At 41.1% G+C, this 16,655-nt stretch overlaps 2 protein-coding genes across 2 annotated transcripts; both read left to right on the forward strand.

The window, feature by feature from the left end:
* The first annotated feature begins 863 nt into the window (after nt 1-863).
* LOC139442307 (uncharacterized) lies at nt 864-10,468 on the forward strand. Its single transcript, XM_071223098.1, has 8 exons — nt 864-966; nt 2,450-2,604; nt 4,787-4,933; nt 5,395-5,571; nt 5,884-5,984; nt 6,852-6,939; nt 9,496-9,826; nt 10,449-10,468. The coding sequence occupies exons 2-8, from the start codon at nt 2,458-2,460 to the stop codon at nt 10,466-10,468; spliced, it is 1,011 nt and encodes a 336-aa protein (XP_071079199.1). The 5' UTR covers nt 864-966; nt 2,450-2,457.
* A 1,288-nt stretch (nt 10,469-11,756) lies between these two features.
* On the forward strand, nt 11,757-13,859 carry LOC139444083 (glutamate receptor ionotropic, kainate 5-like). Its single transcript, XM_071224992.1, has 3 exons — nt 11,757-11,996; nt 12,184-12,449; nt 13,429-13,859. The coding sequence occupies exons 1-3, from the start codon at nt 11,757-11,759 to the stop codon at nt 13,640-13,642; spliced, it is 720 nt and encodes a 239-aa protein (XP_071081093.1). The 3' UTR covers nt 13,643-13,859.
* The last annotated feature ends 2,796 nt before the right edge of the window (nt 13,860-16,655 follow it).

Consider the following 16,655-nt stretch of genomic DNA (forward strand, 5'->3'; position numbering starts at 1 on the left):
TGCCAGACCTCGAGGGAATCGGACAAATGTTGCAGTCCGCGGGTGTGGTATGGTCACCGGAGGATAGCCGAAAGATCATCTGCCGGGAATCGGTCAATACTCCTGTTCCTCTCCGGTGACCGGGCGATTAAGCAAAGTCGTAAGGTGACCAACAGGAGTCCGGGCAAGCATCGAGCAGAATGTCTTCATTATGACTCTCCCTCCACACACACTGAGACTGGCCTGGCTCCGTATGCAGTACGCTGGAGCCCGAAGCTCCCTTTGCCTTTCTACTCTTCATCTCTGAAGTTTCAGACTCCGCAAATTTACAAAATCAACTGAAATGTGATACAGTTCTTGCAGCAATTTCGACGGCGACCACGAACTATGAACGGCCGGGCACTGAGCGGGCTCCTTTTATAGCGAACAGGAAACGGGCAGATGAGCACCGCACAATTTGGTTTACATCGGACAGGCACCGTCCGGGTATCGGGAGATTACCAGCCGATTCACGTCAGATGACCGGTCAGTCACTGGACGGTATAAGCCTAGTACCATTTTTTCCAAAATCCTTCGGACACCCTCCGATGGCTGGAGGGGTATCTACCGATCATCTTTGGTTTCGTGACTACTGCACCGATGTGTCAAAGATGTGTGCAAAAAATTTATGACATCGTCCGGCGACCGTGTGTATGTGACTGAGGCATTAACTTTCGAACATTCCGTCCTTCAAATACTAAGATGGACATTTGAATTGTCAAGCGATAAACGAACCAGAAAGCCATTAACGTTTATTTCAGGTTTGACACCATTATAATTGTGATATAAATGCGACTGTTTGAAATTATTTCTAACCAGGTCAGTCATCATGCTGGAATATTACGAACCAGACCGTACACGATCGGCTATATTTGACGTCCACCATTGCAGGAATACTGCTTGACTTACAATGGTCAACAGTTGTTTACCTTCATGACGGAGAAGCCGGTAAATAATCACCATGTTTATATTATGGGCAGCTGTAGTCATGAAATAGCATTAAATATCCTTGAAATTCAGACAGAACTTTTAACGTTTTGTTGAAGCCAATTCGATTCTACTTTGTTGTAAAATCAATTGGGCGAACGAGTGTGTGATTTTTCAAAATATTGTAAATTTCCTTAAAATTAGACCAGACACGTTAGGTGAACTTGTAATCAGCCAATCAGCGTAAAAATTACAGAATTCTCAGAACGAACATGCGAAAGATTCGGAACAGCAAATCTCACGTGAGTGAGTGAGTATGGTTTTACGCTGCTTTTAGCAATAATCCAGCAATATCAAGGCGGGGGACACCAGAAATGGGCTTCACACATTGTACCCATGTTGGGAATCGAACCCGGGTTTTCGGCGTGATGAGCGAACGCTTTAACCACTAGGCTACCCGACCGCCCAAAATCTCACGTGAACGGACAGTTCCTAATGTAGAATAATAACAGCCACACTATTGTGTGCTATTTCACCCCCTGTCGTTTCTGTGTGCCACAACACCAACACCCGTAAGAATGTACTGTCGAGAGAATATTTGTGTTCTATATAGAAAAGATGTGGTCAAGATATGAAGCCAAGGCGTTTTGGGAAGGTGACATCGGATTGGCTCAAGAACCCACATATCCTTCGTTTTGATTGGGCGTTCAATATTCGCTAAGGGTTCACCTGGTGTAACCTGTGGTGGTTTGTCAGATGGTGACGGATAGAAAAATCGTATAAGAGTACAAGATCTAGTATAATGAGATTAGGTTCAAACTACGAGGGGCGTTCAATACGTTTTGCAGCTTCAATATAAGACCAAGTCGCAGAATATCTTTTGCACTTTTATTTTTCAATATAATCTCCATTCACCTCAATACACTTATTTCATTTGTCCTTCAAGCTTTTAATACCACTTTTATAGAAATCCGCAGATTGACCTTCTGACCCGCCTTTGTAGTGTGGATGATTTAACTGTACAGCCCAGACTTAGCCCCTAGTGACTATTTCCTGTTCCGGCAAATGAAATCTGCCCTACGCTTCCGGGATGACGAGGACATAAAGGCTGCCACAGATGCTTGGTTAGAGGGTCAATCTGCGGATTTCTATAAAAGTGATATTAAAAGCTTGAAGGACAAGTGGAATAAGTGTATTGGGGTGAATGGAGATTATATTGAAAAATAAAAGTGCAACAGATATTCTGCGAATTGGTCTTATATTGAAGCTGCAAAACCTATTGAACGCCCCCCATAGGCATAAGCTAAAGAATCTTTGTCTATGAGTTAAAAGGCAGGAATGTGCGCAGCCAGTCGTATCCGACTGCGAGTTTTTTTGATGATCAAGCACTGTTGTATCTTGTCAAGGCTTATTCCCAAACCGTCGTCATAAAACAGTTATACCGACAGGTGAAAAGCTGACAAAGGAGACTAAAAACACAATAGTTATCTGTTTTCTATTTCAGGTATTGACATGGTCCACGGCATTAAGGGTTTAATGTATGACATCAGTAAGCTCAACATACACGCAACGCTTCAAGAGGTGAACAGGGCTTTATTTCCAGACATGAAAGTCGTCGTCACAGTCAGCAGGAGACGTCTTGCCCGGCTCATGTCACAGGTGTGTGCCTTGTACTTTAGAAATAAACCACGAGTGGGAGTTGTTTATCGTAAAGTAAAACACAACAGTGATAATAAACCATGTGTCCACATAGTGTTTTATTGAACGTTAAACAGTCGTGTATTTCTTATATGATAGTTTAACATTTTGTGAGTGAGTTGGGTTTAACGCCGCTTTTAACAGTTTTCAAGTGATATCACGGCGTGTCAGCTTAATGTGGGAGGAAAGCCCACATTAGGGGGCACGGGTGGCCCAGTCGTCTAAGGCGCTGCGATTCGCTGTGCAGAGTTGCGTCCCTTGGGCACGACAGAAACCTATGATTGTGGGTTCGAATCCCGGTTCGCCCCGATTATGTTTCTAGGTTTGTCAGCACCATACCCGTGCTCGTGGGTTTCACCGAAGTGGTAAACGTCTGAGACCTGCATCACTTCGGGCTTTCCTCCCACATTAAGCTGACATGCCGCGATGTTACAGGAATACTATTAAAAGCGGCGTTACGCCCAACTCACTAACTCACTCACTCACTCACTCACTCATACTGATCTCACGAAACCCGTGTAAGAATTCATGTATTACCCTAACTATCGGTCGTATAATACCCTCTCTGTATCGCCTATTGTCTCATGGCTTGTTATACTGATGGTTCTATACACCGTGCTAAACAAATATAACGTTAACGTCAGAAAAGAAAAATTAATGAATCAGTGATGACACCAGAGGTGATGCAGGTCTTACGTTTACCACTTTCAACTTAACTTTTCCAACGAGCACTGTATGGAGCTAAAACAAACACAGGCAGGCCAATCTGTGATTCCGACCGATCATATGATTCTGGCGTGCCTAAGGGACGCAACTCTGTCAAAATGTTCATTGCTGGTGACCCGTGAAGATCCGGGGTAGAACAGAACAGAATTTATTTCGTATAATATGCCCAAGAGGCCAATTGTACAAATGATTGGATAATATTTGACATATTTTGACAGAGCGCTTCAGTTTATATTGGGTTTGGAATTTCTAAGTTGTTGTTTTTTTAATGATAAAGAGCTGAAATAAAATGTTGTCTTCATTTGTTGTGAGTAACATAAGGTAGAACGGGTCTTCAGCAACCCATACTTTCAGTAAAAGGCGACTATGCTTGTCGTTAAAGGCGACTAACGGGGTTGGGTGGTCAGGCTCGCTGACTTGGTTGATGCATGTCATGGATCCCAATTGCGTGGATCGATGCTCATTACACAAGTCAGTGGATTGTCTGGTCTTAGACTCGATTTTTTACAGACCGCCGTCATATAGCTGGAATATTGCGGCGTTAAACAACAACCAAACAAACGTAACAAACAAATCATTACTAGCATTCCTTTCATGCTGACGTGTTGTTTTCGTATATTTACATTTCTACTCAAGTCAACGTCATTATGCATTACTGGTTGATCTTAACGACATTTGATGAATGCATATTTGTTTGATGGCTGGATGTTTTATGTTCCAGTTAGCAATATTCCCTTGTCCTGTAAATATTCCCTTGTCCTGTAAATATTCCCTTGTCCTGTAAATATTCCGGCGTCCTGTAAATATTCCCTTGTCCTGTAAATATTCCGGCGTCCTGTAAATATTCCGGCGTCCTGTAAATATTCCGGCGTCCTGTAAATATTCCCTTGTCCTGTAAATATTCCGGCGTCCTGTAAATAATCGAAACTGATCCAAGCAATTTAATGCATTATTTCACGATCAATGTCTCACGACGCCGGGGACAATGACATATAATCTGCCACGTCTTAGTGCGTGTGTGTGCGTGCGTGCGTGCGTGCGTGCGTGTGTGTGTGCGTGCATGCGTGCGTGCGGGTGAGTGTATTGTGTGGGCACTTGCGATTGGTTGTTTGGTTTGTTGTTTAACGCTACACTCAGCAATATTCCAGCTATATGACGGCGGTCTGTAAATAATGGAGTCTGGACCAGACAATCCAGTGATTAATGATTAATATCATGAGAATCGATGCACGCACTTTGGATCGATGACGTGCATCAACCAAGTCAGCGAGCCTGACCACCCAATCCCGTTAGTCGCCTTTAACGACCAGCGTAGTCACCTTTTACGGCAAGCATGGGTTGATGAAGACCTATTCTACCCCGGAATCTTCACGGGTGGGCACTTGCGGACACAGTTAAATTTTTACATTACATGTAGGTGGATATGTTCGATGAGGGGTCAAACCGGACCACAGACTTCCGTCATCACTCCCAGTGGCTTCTTCTGACAACGGGGGACGATCTGAAGCAGCTCAATATCACACAGTTGGAAAACGTTGCAGCAATTTTAACGGACAAATTAACGGTACCTACATAGGAGAGTTGTTTCTCACAAATGTTCAATGTTGTCTAGAAATCGCTTGTCATAAAGGTGACCTTGGCGATCACATAAGTTTCAGATATGTTGTGCCGTTTTTGTTTTCATTAACGGGAGATTGGGTATCTAGTCGTTAAAGTGTTGTCTCGTTGCGACAAAGATCCAGGTTCGATTTCCAAATAAGTACAACTTGTGAAGCCAATTTTTGGTGTTTCTCTGTCGTAATTTTGCTGGAATATTGCTGAAATTGTCGAAAAACCCAAATCACTAGGTATGCGAATACCATTTGCAGTAATTCATTTACTTATTTAGATATCTGTATTCCAATGCTGTCAAGAACAAACATCGTCTTGAAATCTTCGCTTTCGAGTGGATGTTTTTTATTTTATTGATGGTATCCAAGGCTTTCACAAAATGATGTTTTTATCACCTTCTGTTCTCCATGTTAGTACCACAACTGTGAAGCAAAGTTGACCGCATCATGGCTGTTGACCCTACGACACCATCACCAAACGTCGTTGTTCACGGCGGTATCGGACTGCGGGGCGTCCTACAAGGAGGCGTGTATCTTCCCCAACACAGCGTATGGCTACAACGGAAGACAGGTCGTCGTGTCTATACTTGGGGTAATTGACTGTACCCTATCCAGTTGCACATGCTGGTATCTTTGCAAGTTAGATAACATTACCAAGTAATGCATAATGACATTGATCTGTTTAAAGGCGACATTCTGGTTGAATCGAAGGCATAGTATACTCTCTGTAATATATATAGAGAGATATAAAGCCGTATCAATAATCGTTTTCTCAAATGCGTGTTCTTTAAACGTTTAATGTGTCCGTATTTTTGTAAAATGGGTAAAATAATATTTCTTAATCGCATTACATTTTTTTCTCTGAAAATGGTATTTATCCTTTAAATGTTTAAATATCTTACAGACTCCGTTTTATGTCTATAAAGACATTGTTAACGGGACTGCCACTTTTACTGGTTACTGCATGGATATTCTGGAGGCGATTGGAAGGAAGCTTAATTTCAGGTAAGGAGCTCGCCTTTAAAATGGACTGTTATTGATATATGTTATGAGGAAAGGAACAAGCCTACGATATCAATTACTGTTGTAACTGTGGAAAAGACGTTTGGTTTGTAAATGTGCTAATGTCACTGCGGGGTAAACTTATCAAAAGTCAAGATACAGCGCTGGGAAGTTCATAATGCTCTCTTTAGTGTAGCTCATTCTGATATAAGTAAAAGACACACAACACATCCATAATTAAACGAAATATCTGCTAAAAGCTGAGTGTACAATTACGACTTTATCATCAGCATATATTGCCACCGGTGGCATATTTGTGCCTCAAACATTCTATCCTGCCCCGTGAAGATCCGGGGTAGAATAGGTCTTCAGCAACCCATGCTTGCCGTAACAGGTGACTATGCGTGTCGTAAGAGGCGACTAACGGGATTGGGTTGTCAAGCTCGGTGACATGGTTGATGCATGTCATGGATCCCAATTGCGTGGATCGATGCTAATTACACCAGTCAATGGATTGTCTGGTCTTAGACTCGATTATTTACAGACCGCCGTCATATAGCTGGAATATTGCGGCGTTAAACAACAACCAAACAAACGTAACAAACAAATCATTACTAGCATTCCTTTCATGCTGACGTGTTGTTTTCGTATATTTACATTTCTACTCAAGTCAACATAATTATGCATTGGTTGAAGCATGTCATCAATCCCAATTGCGTGGATCGATGTTCATGATGTCAATCACTGGATTGCCTTGTCCAGACTCGATTATTTACAGACCGCCGTCATATAGCTGGAATATTGCTGAGTGCGGCGTTAAACAAACAAACAAACTATTTGATCCTGCCGTTTCTTACTTTCTGTGTCTAGCTTCCACGTGACAGAGCCAGCAGACATGACCTGGGGTTTCATAGAAAACAGGAAGTGGAATGGGCTCGTTGGACAGCTCCACAGAAGGGTGAGGAGTATCCATCAAATTAACACCTAAACAAAATCTTTAATATCTATTCAATTATCAAAACTCTAAGGTGATGCCAGCTACTAATTAATAGCGATAGTATATGATTCTTGTTAATGATATTGATATTGTACACGTAATTTGCAGATATTCCTCAAGGGAAATTTCCAATTAATAAGGATATGACATTGACTAATTTATTCTTCGCCTATTCCCCAAGATACGTTTCATAAGCTTCTTTGTGAATACTGACTGTGTGGACTTTGCACTTCAAAGGACCCGTGAAGATTCCGGGGTAGGTCTTCAGAAATCCATGCTTGCCGTAAAAGGTGACTGTGCTTGTCGTAAAAGGCGACTGACGGGATCGGGTGGTCAGGCTCGCTGACTTGGTTGATGCATGTCATCGATCCCAATTGCGTGGATCGATGCTCATGATATTAATCACTGGATTGTCTGGTCCAGGCTCGATTATTTACAGACCTTGTCATATAGCTGGAATATTGCTGAGTGCGGCGTTAAACAACAAACCAAACCAAAAAAACTAATTCAAAGGGATTCACATCATCAAAGCGTAAATCTGAAAGATCTCTTATCCCGTGTCAGCGGACATCTTATCATCAGCAATTTAAAAGAAATTGGTCTGTATAAGATATTTTAAATATGTATGTGAATAATTAAATACTTGGTTTTAAATCTGGTGTGATATCATAATCAACTGACTTTATTGAAGGCTCTGTCCAGGGGGTTAAAGTATCGTAAAATTATTGTCCCCCTATGCGACACGTAATCCTATCATAATCGATAATATTGGCTAGTATTGCGCGCAACCACCAGTGGCTAAAGTGATGACGTAAATCCTGCTGGGTTATCATGCAGGAAGCAGAAGTACTGTAAGTCCCCACGATCCCCAGCGACGTGGCCTAGCTTTGGTTACTGGTGGCCTATATATGTTTTAAAACTGTATACATGATATTGTTATACTCAACTGTTTCAGGAATATGTTTCATAAATTGCTTTTAGATATTACTTTGCATAAATTACTCAATTGTATATATATTAACTTGGTCTCGTCGCTATATGGTTGAAATAATGCCGATGCGACGTTAAATTTTAACTCACTCCCTCACTCTTTGTGAATACAAAGACACATGAAACACCCTTTTATGCATCTATGATTTGAAATATGCTGACACGCGCAAACCTTCGAGCTGAAAGCCAGCGCACTCTGACCAATCAATTGTGAGTGAGTGAGTTGGCTTAAACGCCGCTTTTAACATTATTCCAGTTATATCATGGCGTGTCAGCTTAATGTTGGAGGAAAGCCCGAAGTGATGCAGGTCTCAGACGTTTACCACTTCGGTGAAACCCACGAGCACGAGTATGGTGCTGACAAACCTAGAAACATAATCAGGGCGAACCGGGATTCGAACCCACAACCATAGGTTTCTGTCGTGCCCAAGGGACGCAACTCTGCACAGCGAATCGCGGCGCCTTAGACGACTGGGCCACCCGTGCCCCCCTGACCAATCATGTACTCAAGCGTGCGCAGTGCTCGAGTTTTGTGGTATTAAAGAACGCATGGCCACCTGTTCATTTTTTTAAATTCACAAACTGGAAACTACACTGACATACACTGAGTATTGAAATATGAAAATGAGCGAGTATGTTAATATTTAACTCTGCCTTGAACAGTACTCCACATGTAACGTATGAGCTTACAGTGGGCGAAAATACTGAAGTTACGCATGTCATAATCCTTTAGCATACAAGCACGGGTATGGTTCTGACACGGTACCTGCATTCGAGTACACGCCCAGCGGATCCTGGCAGTTAAGGGACACAACTCTGGCTTCCAATGACCCCTTGGTGGGCAGCATGAATAAAAACTGAATACGCCTTGCTAGTGTTCTATAAAGACCTATCACTTTGGCTTACTATTGTTTTCTCACTCACGTAACCGGATTGGCAGATCATCATACTCATGACGAACCCGTGAAGATTCCGGGATAGAATAGGTCTTCAGCAACCCATGCTTGCCGTAATCTGAGGTTCGAATCCTCCAGGAGCGTGAAACGACTCTTGACACGACTTGAACGAAGAGACTCTACACAGCAAAGGTGGTGTCATGTGAGAGAGTGTCTGTTTGAGGTGGGGTGAGGTGAAATTGGGTTTAACGTCGCGTCCAAGATTATCGCACTTATATAGCGACGTGCATGCACGTGTCTGTGTTTGTGTGTCTGCTTGTTCTAGTCCGGCCTGATGCCGATTTATAGTGCTTGCTCACTGAGATACCATGCCGCAGTTTAACATGAATACCCCGCTCAGACACAGTATACTGACTCCAAGCCGACCAGTCCTTGTTTTATCCCCTTAATGCCGAGCGCCAGACAGGGTAGCAACAAGTACCATCTTTTAACGTCTTTTGGTATGACGCGGCCGGGGATCGAACCCAAGACCTTCCGCTCTCCGGGCGGACGCTCTACCACTAGGCCACGGAGGCGGTCTGTCTGTATGAAGGTTACCATATAAAATATGTTGATTCTACATTTGTTAAAGGAGGTCGACATGGTGGCAAGTGATTTGACAGTTCATGAAGGGCGTGCAAAGGTACTGGACTACATATTCCCTATGATTAAAACTGATGCCCTAGTGATACTGTACAAGGAGCCCACCGGCACGGAGAAGTCATTCTTTCTCCTGACACGTCCATTAAGTCCCATTGTTAACGTTGTGTATCTCAGTGTCGTCCTGATTCTCCCTGTCATAATGCTCCTTCTCGAGAGTGTCAAGCCAAACAGTGGGAACAGACAGAAGACAAGGAAGGCCAGCCGTGTGCGTCGATGTCTGGGGATAGGATGGGACATCGTTGGTTCTTTATTCAAACAAGGTTTGTCGTTTTTTCACCCAGTGTATCAATTAGTTGGGCTTAACGCCGCTTTTAACAGTAGTCCAGTTATATCACGGCGTGTCAGCTTAATGTGGGAGGAAAGCCCGAAGTGATGCAGGTCTCAGACGTTTACCACTTAGGCGAAACCCACGAGCACGGGTATGGTGCTGACAAACCTAGAAACATAATCGGGGCGAACCGGAATTCGAACCCACAATCATAGGTTTCAAAGTTTTACATAAGCTTAGAAGCAGGATCATTAATACAATAGAAAAATGATATTGCAAATAATACAATTAGGATTTTCTTTAAGATGAGAAACGTTTTACTGGGCTTTCCATTTAAAGGAAATGATCCATTAAATGCTATATGCCTTGTCGTTAAAGATACTATATTCAAATTTTATCTTAAAAAAAGAAGTTGTCTTTCGAGTTGATCCAGAGAGAGTTGGCAAATTACTACTTTATAACTAAAGCGATAGCTTACTCTAACTGTAACTACAACAAGTTTGTGAAGTTTTGGTCCAGTTGCCACAAACTATTTTTGTAACCATATCAACAAAAATACTGAATTATCTGAGTTCATACGCCCCCATGATGTATGATTCTGTTGCTGTTTTAAGAATCGCTGTATGAACATTAATATGTATGAAATGCTGTACGACAAAAAAAGTGGAATAATAAAAAAAAAAAAAAGGATGAGAAACATAAGGTCATGTCGTAAGGTAACTATATATATACTGAACAACAAAAGTTCCTGTGACATTGAATAAGTTTATTGCTAAGTTATGTTTTTTACCAAATCTGAAACAATTTCGGTTTGCAACCGATAAAAGACTCATTTAAGTGTTCAAATGGTTTAATTTGCCATACTGACTTCCGAAAATGCGTGATTTCATAAAAAAAAAACATGAACATGCCAAAATGTCAATTTATAAATCAATAGCGTGTGTGTACACCTCTGGTTGCGATGCAAGCAAAACATCTTCGTCTCATTAATGGACCAGGCGTCGCACAAAGTCCTGTGGGATATCTGTCCATATCTGCTGGAACATGTTTCGAAGTTCCTGGAGTGTCTGTGGAACACGTGGTTGACGTCGAAGGCGCCGATCCATTTCATCCCACATGTGCTCGATTGGTGAGAGATCAGGGGAGCGAGCCGGCCAGGGGATGACATTCACGTTGTTTTGTTGAAGAGAATCCTGAACAAGTCGAGCAATATGAGGTCGGGCTTTGTCATGTTGAAAGGTCTTGCTGTTATCCCACCCCATACCATAACGCTGCCGCCCCTGCTTTCCTGTCAAAATGGGACGTCTGGCGGGTCTTCTGGCGACAAACCCTGCACATCTGAGGCGACGACGTACGGTTTATGAAGATATTCGTCGAAGTCACTGTTGCTGGCTGGAATCGATTCCGTAGGTGTGTTGTTCGAATCCAGTTGTCTTGTCGATTATTGGTTACGCGTGGCCTGCCAGTCCCAGGATGGTCGCTGACTGCATTCGTCTGTTGTCATAAACACCAAATGGTGTTTCTGTTGACGTTAAATTGTCTTGCAACATCACGTTGACTCGATCCTGCTTCAAGCATACCACTGGCCAGGCGTGGCATGTCGTAATGTTGAATGTTTTTCTGAGTGGTTGTTGTCAGCACGATGCTAAACAATGCGTTTGGAACCCCGTTAACGCACATGTTTTAATACCCATTCTTGGGTAGTGAAATGCATGGGGCTTACATTAAAGGTAACTTTTGCATGGAATGTAACTTGATTCCATACATGTACTACAATATTGAAAACCAAACTGTACTTGTTTGAGAAATACACTAAAATATTGGTGTCACAGAAACTTTTGTTGTTGAGTTTCCGCATATATAATTCCAACATCTTCAGGCCTAGAAAAAACAATGTCAATTATCAGGAAACGAAGACACTGATGCATGAATTTATAGCTGCTACAGGTAGGGGCGTCCGTCCAAGAGGTAACGCTGGAAAGGCACTGTTGGCGTCGTGGTGGCTGTTGGTGGTGATAATGACGTCCACATACTGCGCCAACCTCATAGCTGCCCTCTCAGCACAGACCCGTCAACCACCATTCCTTAACTTGAATGAACTAGTGGATAGTGATTATGATGTCGGGATGATAGCAAGCGGCATATCATTCAGCATTCTGCAGGTTGGTCTTTTTTCATCATCTTGAACATATTCCACTATCATTCATAATAGTTGAGAACTCTGTCTAACATTTGAAATTACGCCTTGCTTATTTGTTACAATATGAGGCAGAAATGTTCATACATATTTTATGACACAGTAAATATTGATTGGTAATAAGCATTGCTCTATCAATCTTTTTGTCCTAGACTTCAGAAAGACCCGATGTGCAGCGACTATTGGGAAAGATGAAGAAATTTCAGGAGGAAGACCCACTGTTGGTCACAAATGACGAAGACATGCATATAGAGAGAGTTAAAAGGGGAAAATATGCGTATATTTGTTATGAACTTTCTGCAAGACGATATATCAGAGAGGACTGCAGCCTTGCATATCTGAATGAGCGTTTATCTTGGGAACATTTAGCATTTGCTGTCCCGAAGGATTTTCCTCTGAAACAAGACATCGATAGAGTGTATGTATGTATATATTACACTATGAACCTTTGACTCGTGAGGTTTCTGAAACAATTCTGCTGACATACGACATATTAATGTATACATGTAGCGGGGAGTTGAGGTTAATTTGGGATTAACGTCGCGTCAACGATTACTGCACGTATATAGCGACGTGCATGCACGAATGTGTTTGTGTGTCAATGCCAATTTTATAATTAATGCAAGCCCACTACCGCAGTTTAACATGTTTAAACCCATTCAGACGCAGTATACTGACTCCGAGCTGACCAGTCCTTGTTTAAGCCTCTAAATGCCGAGCGCCAGGCATAGTAACAACAAGTACCATCTTTTAACGTATTTTGGTATGATGCTGCAGGGGATCGAAGCCAGGACCTTCAGCTGTCCGGGTGGACGCTCTAACACAGAAACGCAGAGGCTGTCGTATACATGTAAAGTGTACTATATCTGTTTTGGTGGATAATTCGAGAATGAAGCACTTATTCCCTGGCGTTGATGTTTTAAATCACTGATGTGTTTTATTTTGATATATTCCATTTATCATCCAGTATCATTTTAGTTCTATACAAAGCAATCGTTAATTGAAGAAATAATTTTGTTTGACCATATTATATACTATAACTTCAATACGGATAATACATAGTTCAAATTTCAAGAATAGACACATACTGAAGGATTCTGAGACGAATATGCTTATATGTCAAACCACAACACGTTTTTTGACAGTTTTGTGAAGATTCAGAAACTTGAAAATGTACACGCATCACAAGCGTTATTTAGGTGAACGTACTCTCATGCAAATAAACCAAATCATAAGCTAACAGAATACAAGACCGCCAATCAGAATTCTGAAATAATATATCCCCAACTGGAAATATTACAAAAGGTATTTGTTGCGTGTACCTTCTGTGGGATGCGCCATTTCTCTGATATTTGTGTTGCACAAACTAAATGTAAATTTGGCCATAATGTCTTTAGGATGTCCAGCCTATGGGAGAGTGGAGTTCTCGATGTGCTGTGGAAGATGTGGAACCCAGAGGAGAACCTGACTTGTGTTACAGAGAGACAACAGAAGCCCATCACACTGAGGGAAGTCGAAGGAGGACTCCTTATCGTTTGTGGAGGGATTGCACTTGCTGCTATTGCACTCCTAGTGGAATGGACAAAGCACAAACTATCATCATGTAATTGATTATCAATTGCTCGACATTCTAAAAAAGGGGTATCTTTTCCAAAACATGACACTTTTGTCAGTTCTTCGGATACATTCTATTCACATCAGGGAGAATGGTGTCCTTCATCAACTTTGAATAAACCTTTGTAAATACAGTCATGTAAGTCCTCATGTTTCATTGACACAAGATCTATTTTCACAACCTTATCATCAATGAATACAGAAAATGGAATGATCTGAGAACCACTCAGAAAAATCCATGAATATTTTAGTGTGCGTGCCTTCAATTCGTCACCATGTACTCAATAGAGAGGTAAGGGATGGTCCATTTACTATTCCAGCTTGGCTTGTACTTATATATTTGAGAGTATACTTTTGCACTCAACCGATTAGGAACCACGACACATTATTTATCAGCACATACAGAATGTCTAGCGAATTCCTTTTTTGTAAATGGACCTATACTTCCGGGTGTTCGGAAACGGGAGCGGAAACGGAAAATAATATTGTTTGTGTATTCTTTCCTCAGCAAAACGCTTTGACCTTTGATCTGAACCAGCACCCATGCATAGCCCATTGGGATCGAAGGTACTTTAGAGTTACCCTACAGTTCTTGAATTGTTCAAAGGGTATAGTTCTTGACATTGCTTTGATATGTTTGGCCAAACCAGAAACAAACTCCACAAGTATGGTGGCCTTACATCAAACGTTTGTAGGTTACAAGGCCTCAGTTAGCATTACCATTATAATGGAAACATGACTACATTATGTGTTTAAAAATATAACATGGTATATGTGGCATCAAATAATGCCTTACATAAGGCCAGTATGTTAACTGAGAACGAAATCTGACCAAACCAAACGCATCAGTACTATCAACTTTTGACTCTAAAACCTGACAACATGTCTAATCCTCTTTTGTACTGTATTCCCAAGCTTCATAAACAATCCGCAGAAAAGTGAGAGATATTACTGGGTCCAGCAACTGTACCACCAACTCCCTGTCACAAAGATTAATCATAATCATTAATACAATCATGTAAGCGGCTTTCCCTAATATTCACAGTAAGCATGTAAGGGGCTTTCCCTAATATTCACAGTAAGCATTTGGCCTAAGTGGAGTTAAAACTCTGTGGATAACCCAAAACTCAAAGGATTTGCCTGGATGTTTGCAATCTAAAAAAAAATAACGTCAGTTACATCAAAGCATTTGATTTTCAACTTTGAACAGCATTATTCCACTTGATTCCTTGATCCGTGGGAAATTTGTCACCTAAAGTGGTGACCATAGCGATAGTTACATATTTATCCTCAAAGGTTCGGGTGCTGGTCTTCCTCGTCATAAGATCTATTTGAGAAAATTTGGGCATAAGACATTTAGGTAAGAAGTAGTCATCCCCATGGGCATCAATTGTGTTCACCTTCTTGCTGATCTGTTTCTATATGCATCGACATTTCCGTTTTGATTGGCAAAATCAAAACGAGAAAATTTGATTTCAACAGTCTACCTCTCCGCATATGTCGAGCGATATCCCATACAGCTCAAGTCTTTGGTGTCTAGGGATCCAATCGAGTATACTCTTTCCAAGAAGATTTCGAAAGCTTTATTTCCAAATTTGACGCATCAGTGAGAAATATGTTGTCTGATGAAATTCCCTATTTTGACTTTACGACATGTTCCCGTGTTTTTTCAGGTGAACTGCTGACTTACATTTGCATATTTTAGTGACGGGTGCTACCGGTGTGACAGGAAATGATCACCACATTCGAATACCTGGTATCATCACCTTTTGAGAATGATACATAAAAACAAACTTACGATATAGTCGGAATACTACAATTGATATTTTTTTAGCCGATATATCCTATGAATGTGGAAATGTGTTTTGCCGCTCAGATTAATATGATAATGGAAATGTATTTATTTAAATTTAAGTATAAATCAGTGCCTAACCAATTTTGACAAATTGTACAAGCTATCGGAATAATTGCATGACGGTAAACACACGTCCATCTGACTGTAACATGGATTCTTATGTTGGCTTTCAGAGGCCTCTTGTAAAAGGGGAAACGGAGCTTCTTTGGTTGTATCTGAGAGAGTTTGTTGCCCAAACTGTTTTCCTCAACCATGCGCTTGTAACATAAGTAGAATAGACTGTGAGTGACATCCAGCCAATGTCAAGGTCTCCAGAGATCATATAGAAAACACGGTGTTAACCTTAGGACTTCTTCGATCATGATATCAAACAGGTATGAATGACTATGAAATTGAATATTCTTTTTATATATAACATATTACTAAAGACGTCATTGCTAATCCATCTGATCTGTGCCCAGTGAGATAAAACGTCTAAACCTATATTGGCGAGGTATACTGACATTATAGAAAACACGTCTTTTTTGTCAAAATCACGTGAAAGTTATTTCACATAATTGTTTCGGTAAAATGTGGAATAGTCAAAGATAGTTAAACATGAGAATGTACTTTGAACTCGAATATGTTGCATTTGTTATTAACTTCGGTAGGTAAGATCATATTTGTTTGTAGACCTCGGTGTAGATTGTACATTTCATAAGCGTACAGTAGAAGGGTAATTATATGTGAGCAATCTTCAGGCTTTGTCAATGAAGCAGTCCAAGATTGTTAATAAATATCCTTTAATCTGTGGGTTAATGAAAGTATAAACATTGATTGGGAATACACATTTTGGTTTTGCCAAATATCACCAAAGCCACAACTGAAAAGTAATTCTCTAACACCTGTAACCCAGTTTCTTTTCCCATTATTATCATAAACTATCATCATATCTATATGAGGGCATGTCAAAGCCAGTATTTAATAACTTTTATATTTGAATATACATAGAGAGGGAATCTTCCACATTCTTCATACACCACCAAGCTGGAAGTGTTTATTTTTACACCTAGATACTTTCGGCAAACATGTAAATGAATCTTTTCTATGGCATCAAAGTGCTGTAAACCCCAGACTTCTGCCCCATACAACTAAATGGGGAGTATCTTTATATCA

Source organism: Haliotis cracherodii, unplaced genomic scaffold (genome assembly GCF_022045235.1).
Source record: "Haliotis cracherodii isolate W230 unplaced genomic scaffold, xgHalCrac1.p SCAF_5, whole genome shotgun sequence".
In the NCBI taxonomy this organism is placed as follows: Eukaryota; Metazoa; Mollusca; class Gastropoda; order Lepetellida; family Haliotidae; genus Haliotis; species Haliotis cracherodii.

Bases quoted from the DNA above. Each gene is read 5' to 3' on its own strand.
- LOC139442307 (XM_071223098.1), top strand. From the start codon at position 2,458: ATGGTCCACGGCATTAAGGGTTTAATGTATGACATCAGTAAGCTCAAC. The intron at 2,605-4,786 runs GTGTGTGCCTTG...CATTACATGTAG, and splicing joins TTGCCCGGCTCATGTCACAG to GTGGATATGTTCGATGAGGG. The intron at 5,985-6,851 runs GTAAGGAGCTCG...TTCTGTGTCTAG, and splicing joins GGAAGGAAGCTTAATTTCAG to CTTCCACGTGACAGAGCCAG.
- LOC139444083 (XM_071224992.1), top strand. From the start codon at position 11,757: ATGCATGAATTTATAGCTGCTACAGGTAGGGGCGTCCGTCCAAGAGGT. The intron at 11,997-12,183 runs GTTGGTCTTTTT...TTTTTGTCCTAG, and splicing joins TATCATTCAGCATTCTGCAG to ACTTCAGAAAGACCCGATGT. The intron at 12,450-13,428 runs GTATGTATGTAT...TAATGTCTTTAG, and splicing joins AAACAAGACATCGATAGAGT to GATGTCCAGCCTATGGGAGA.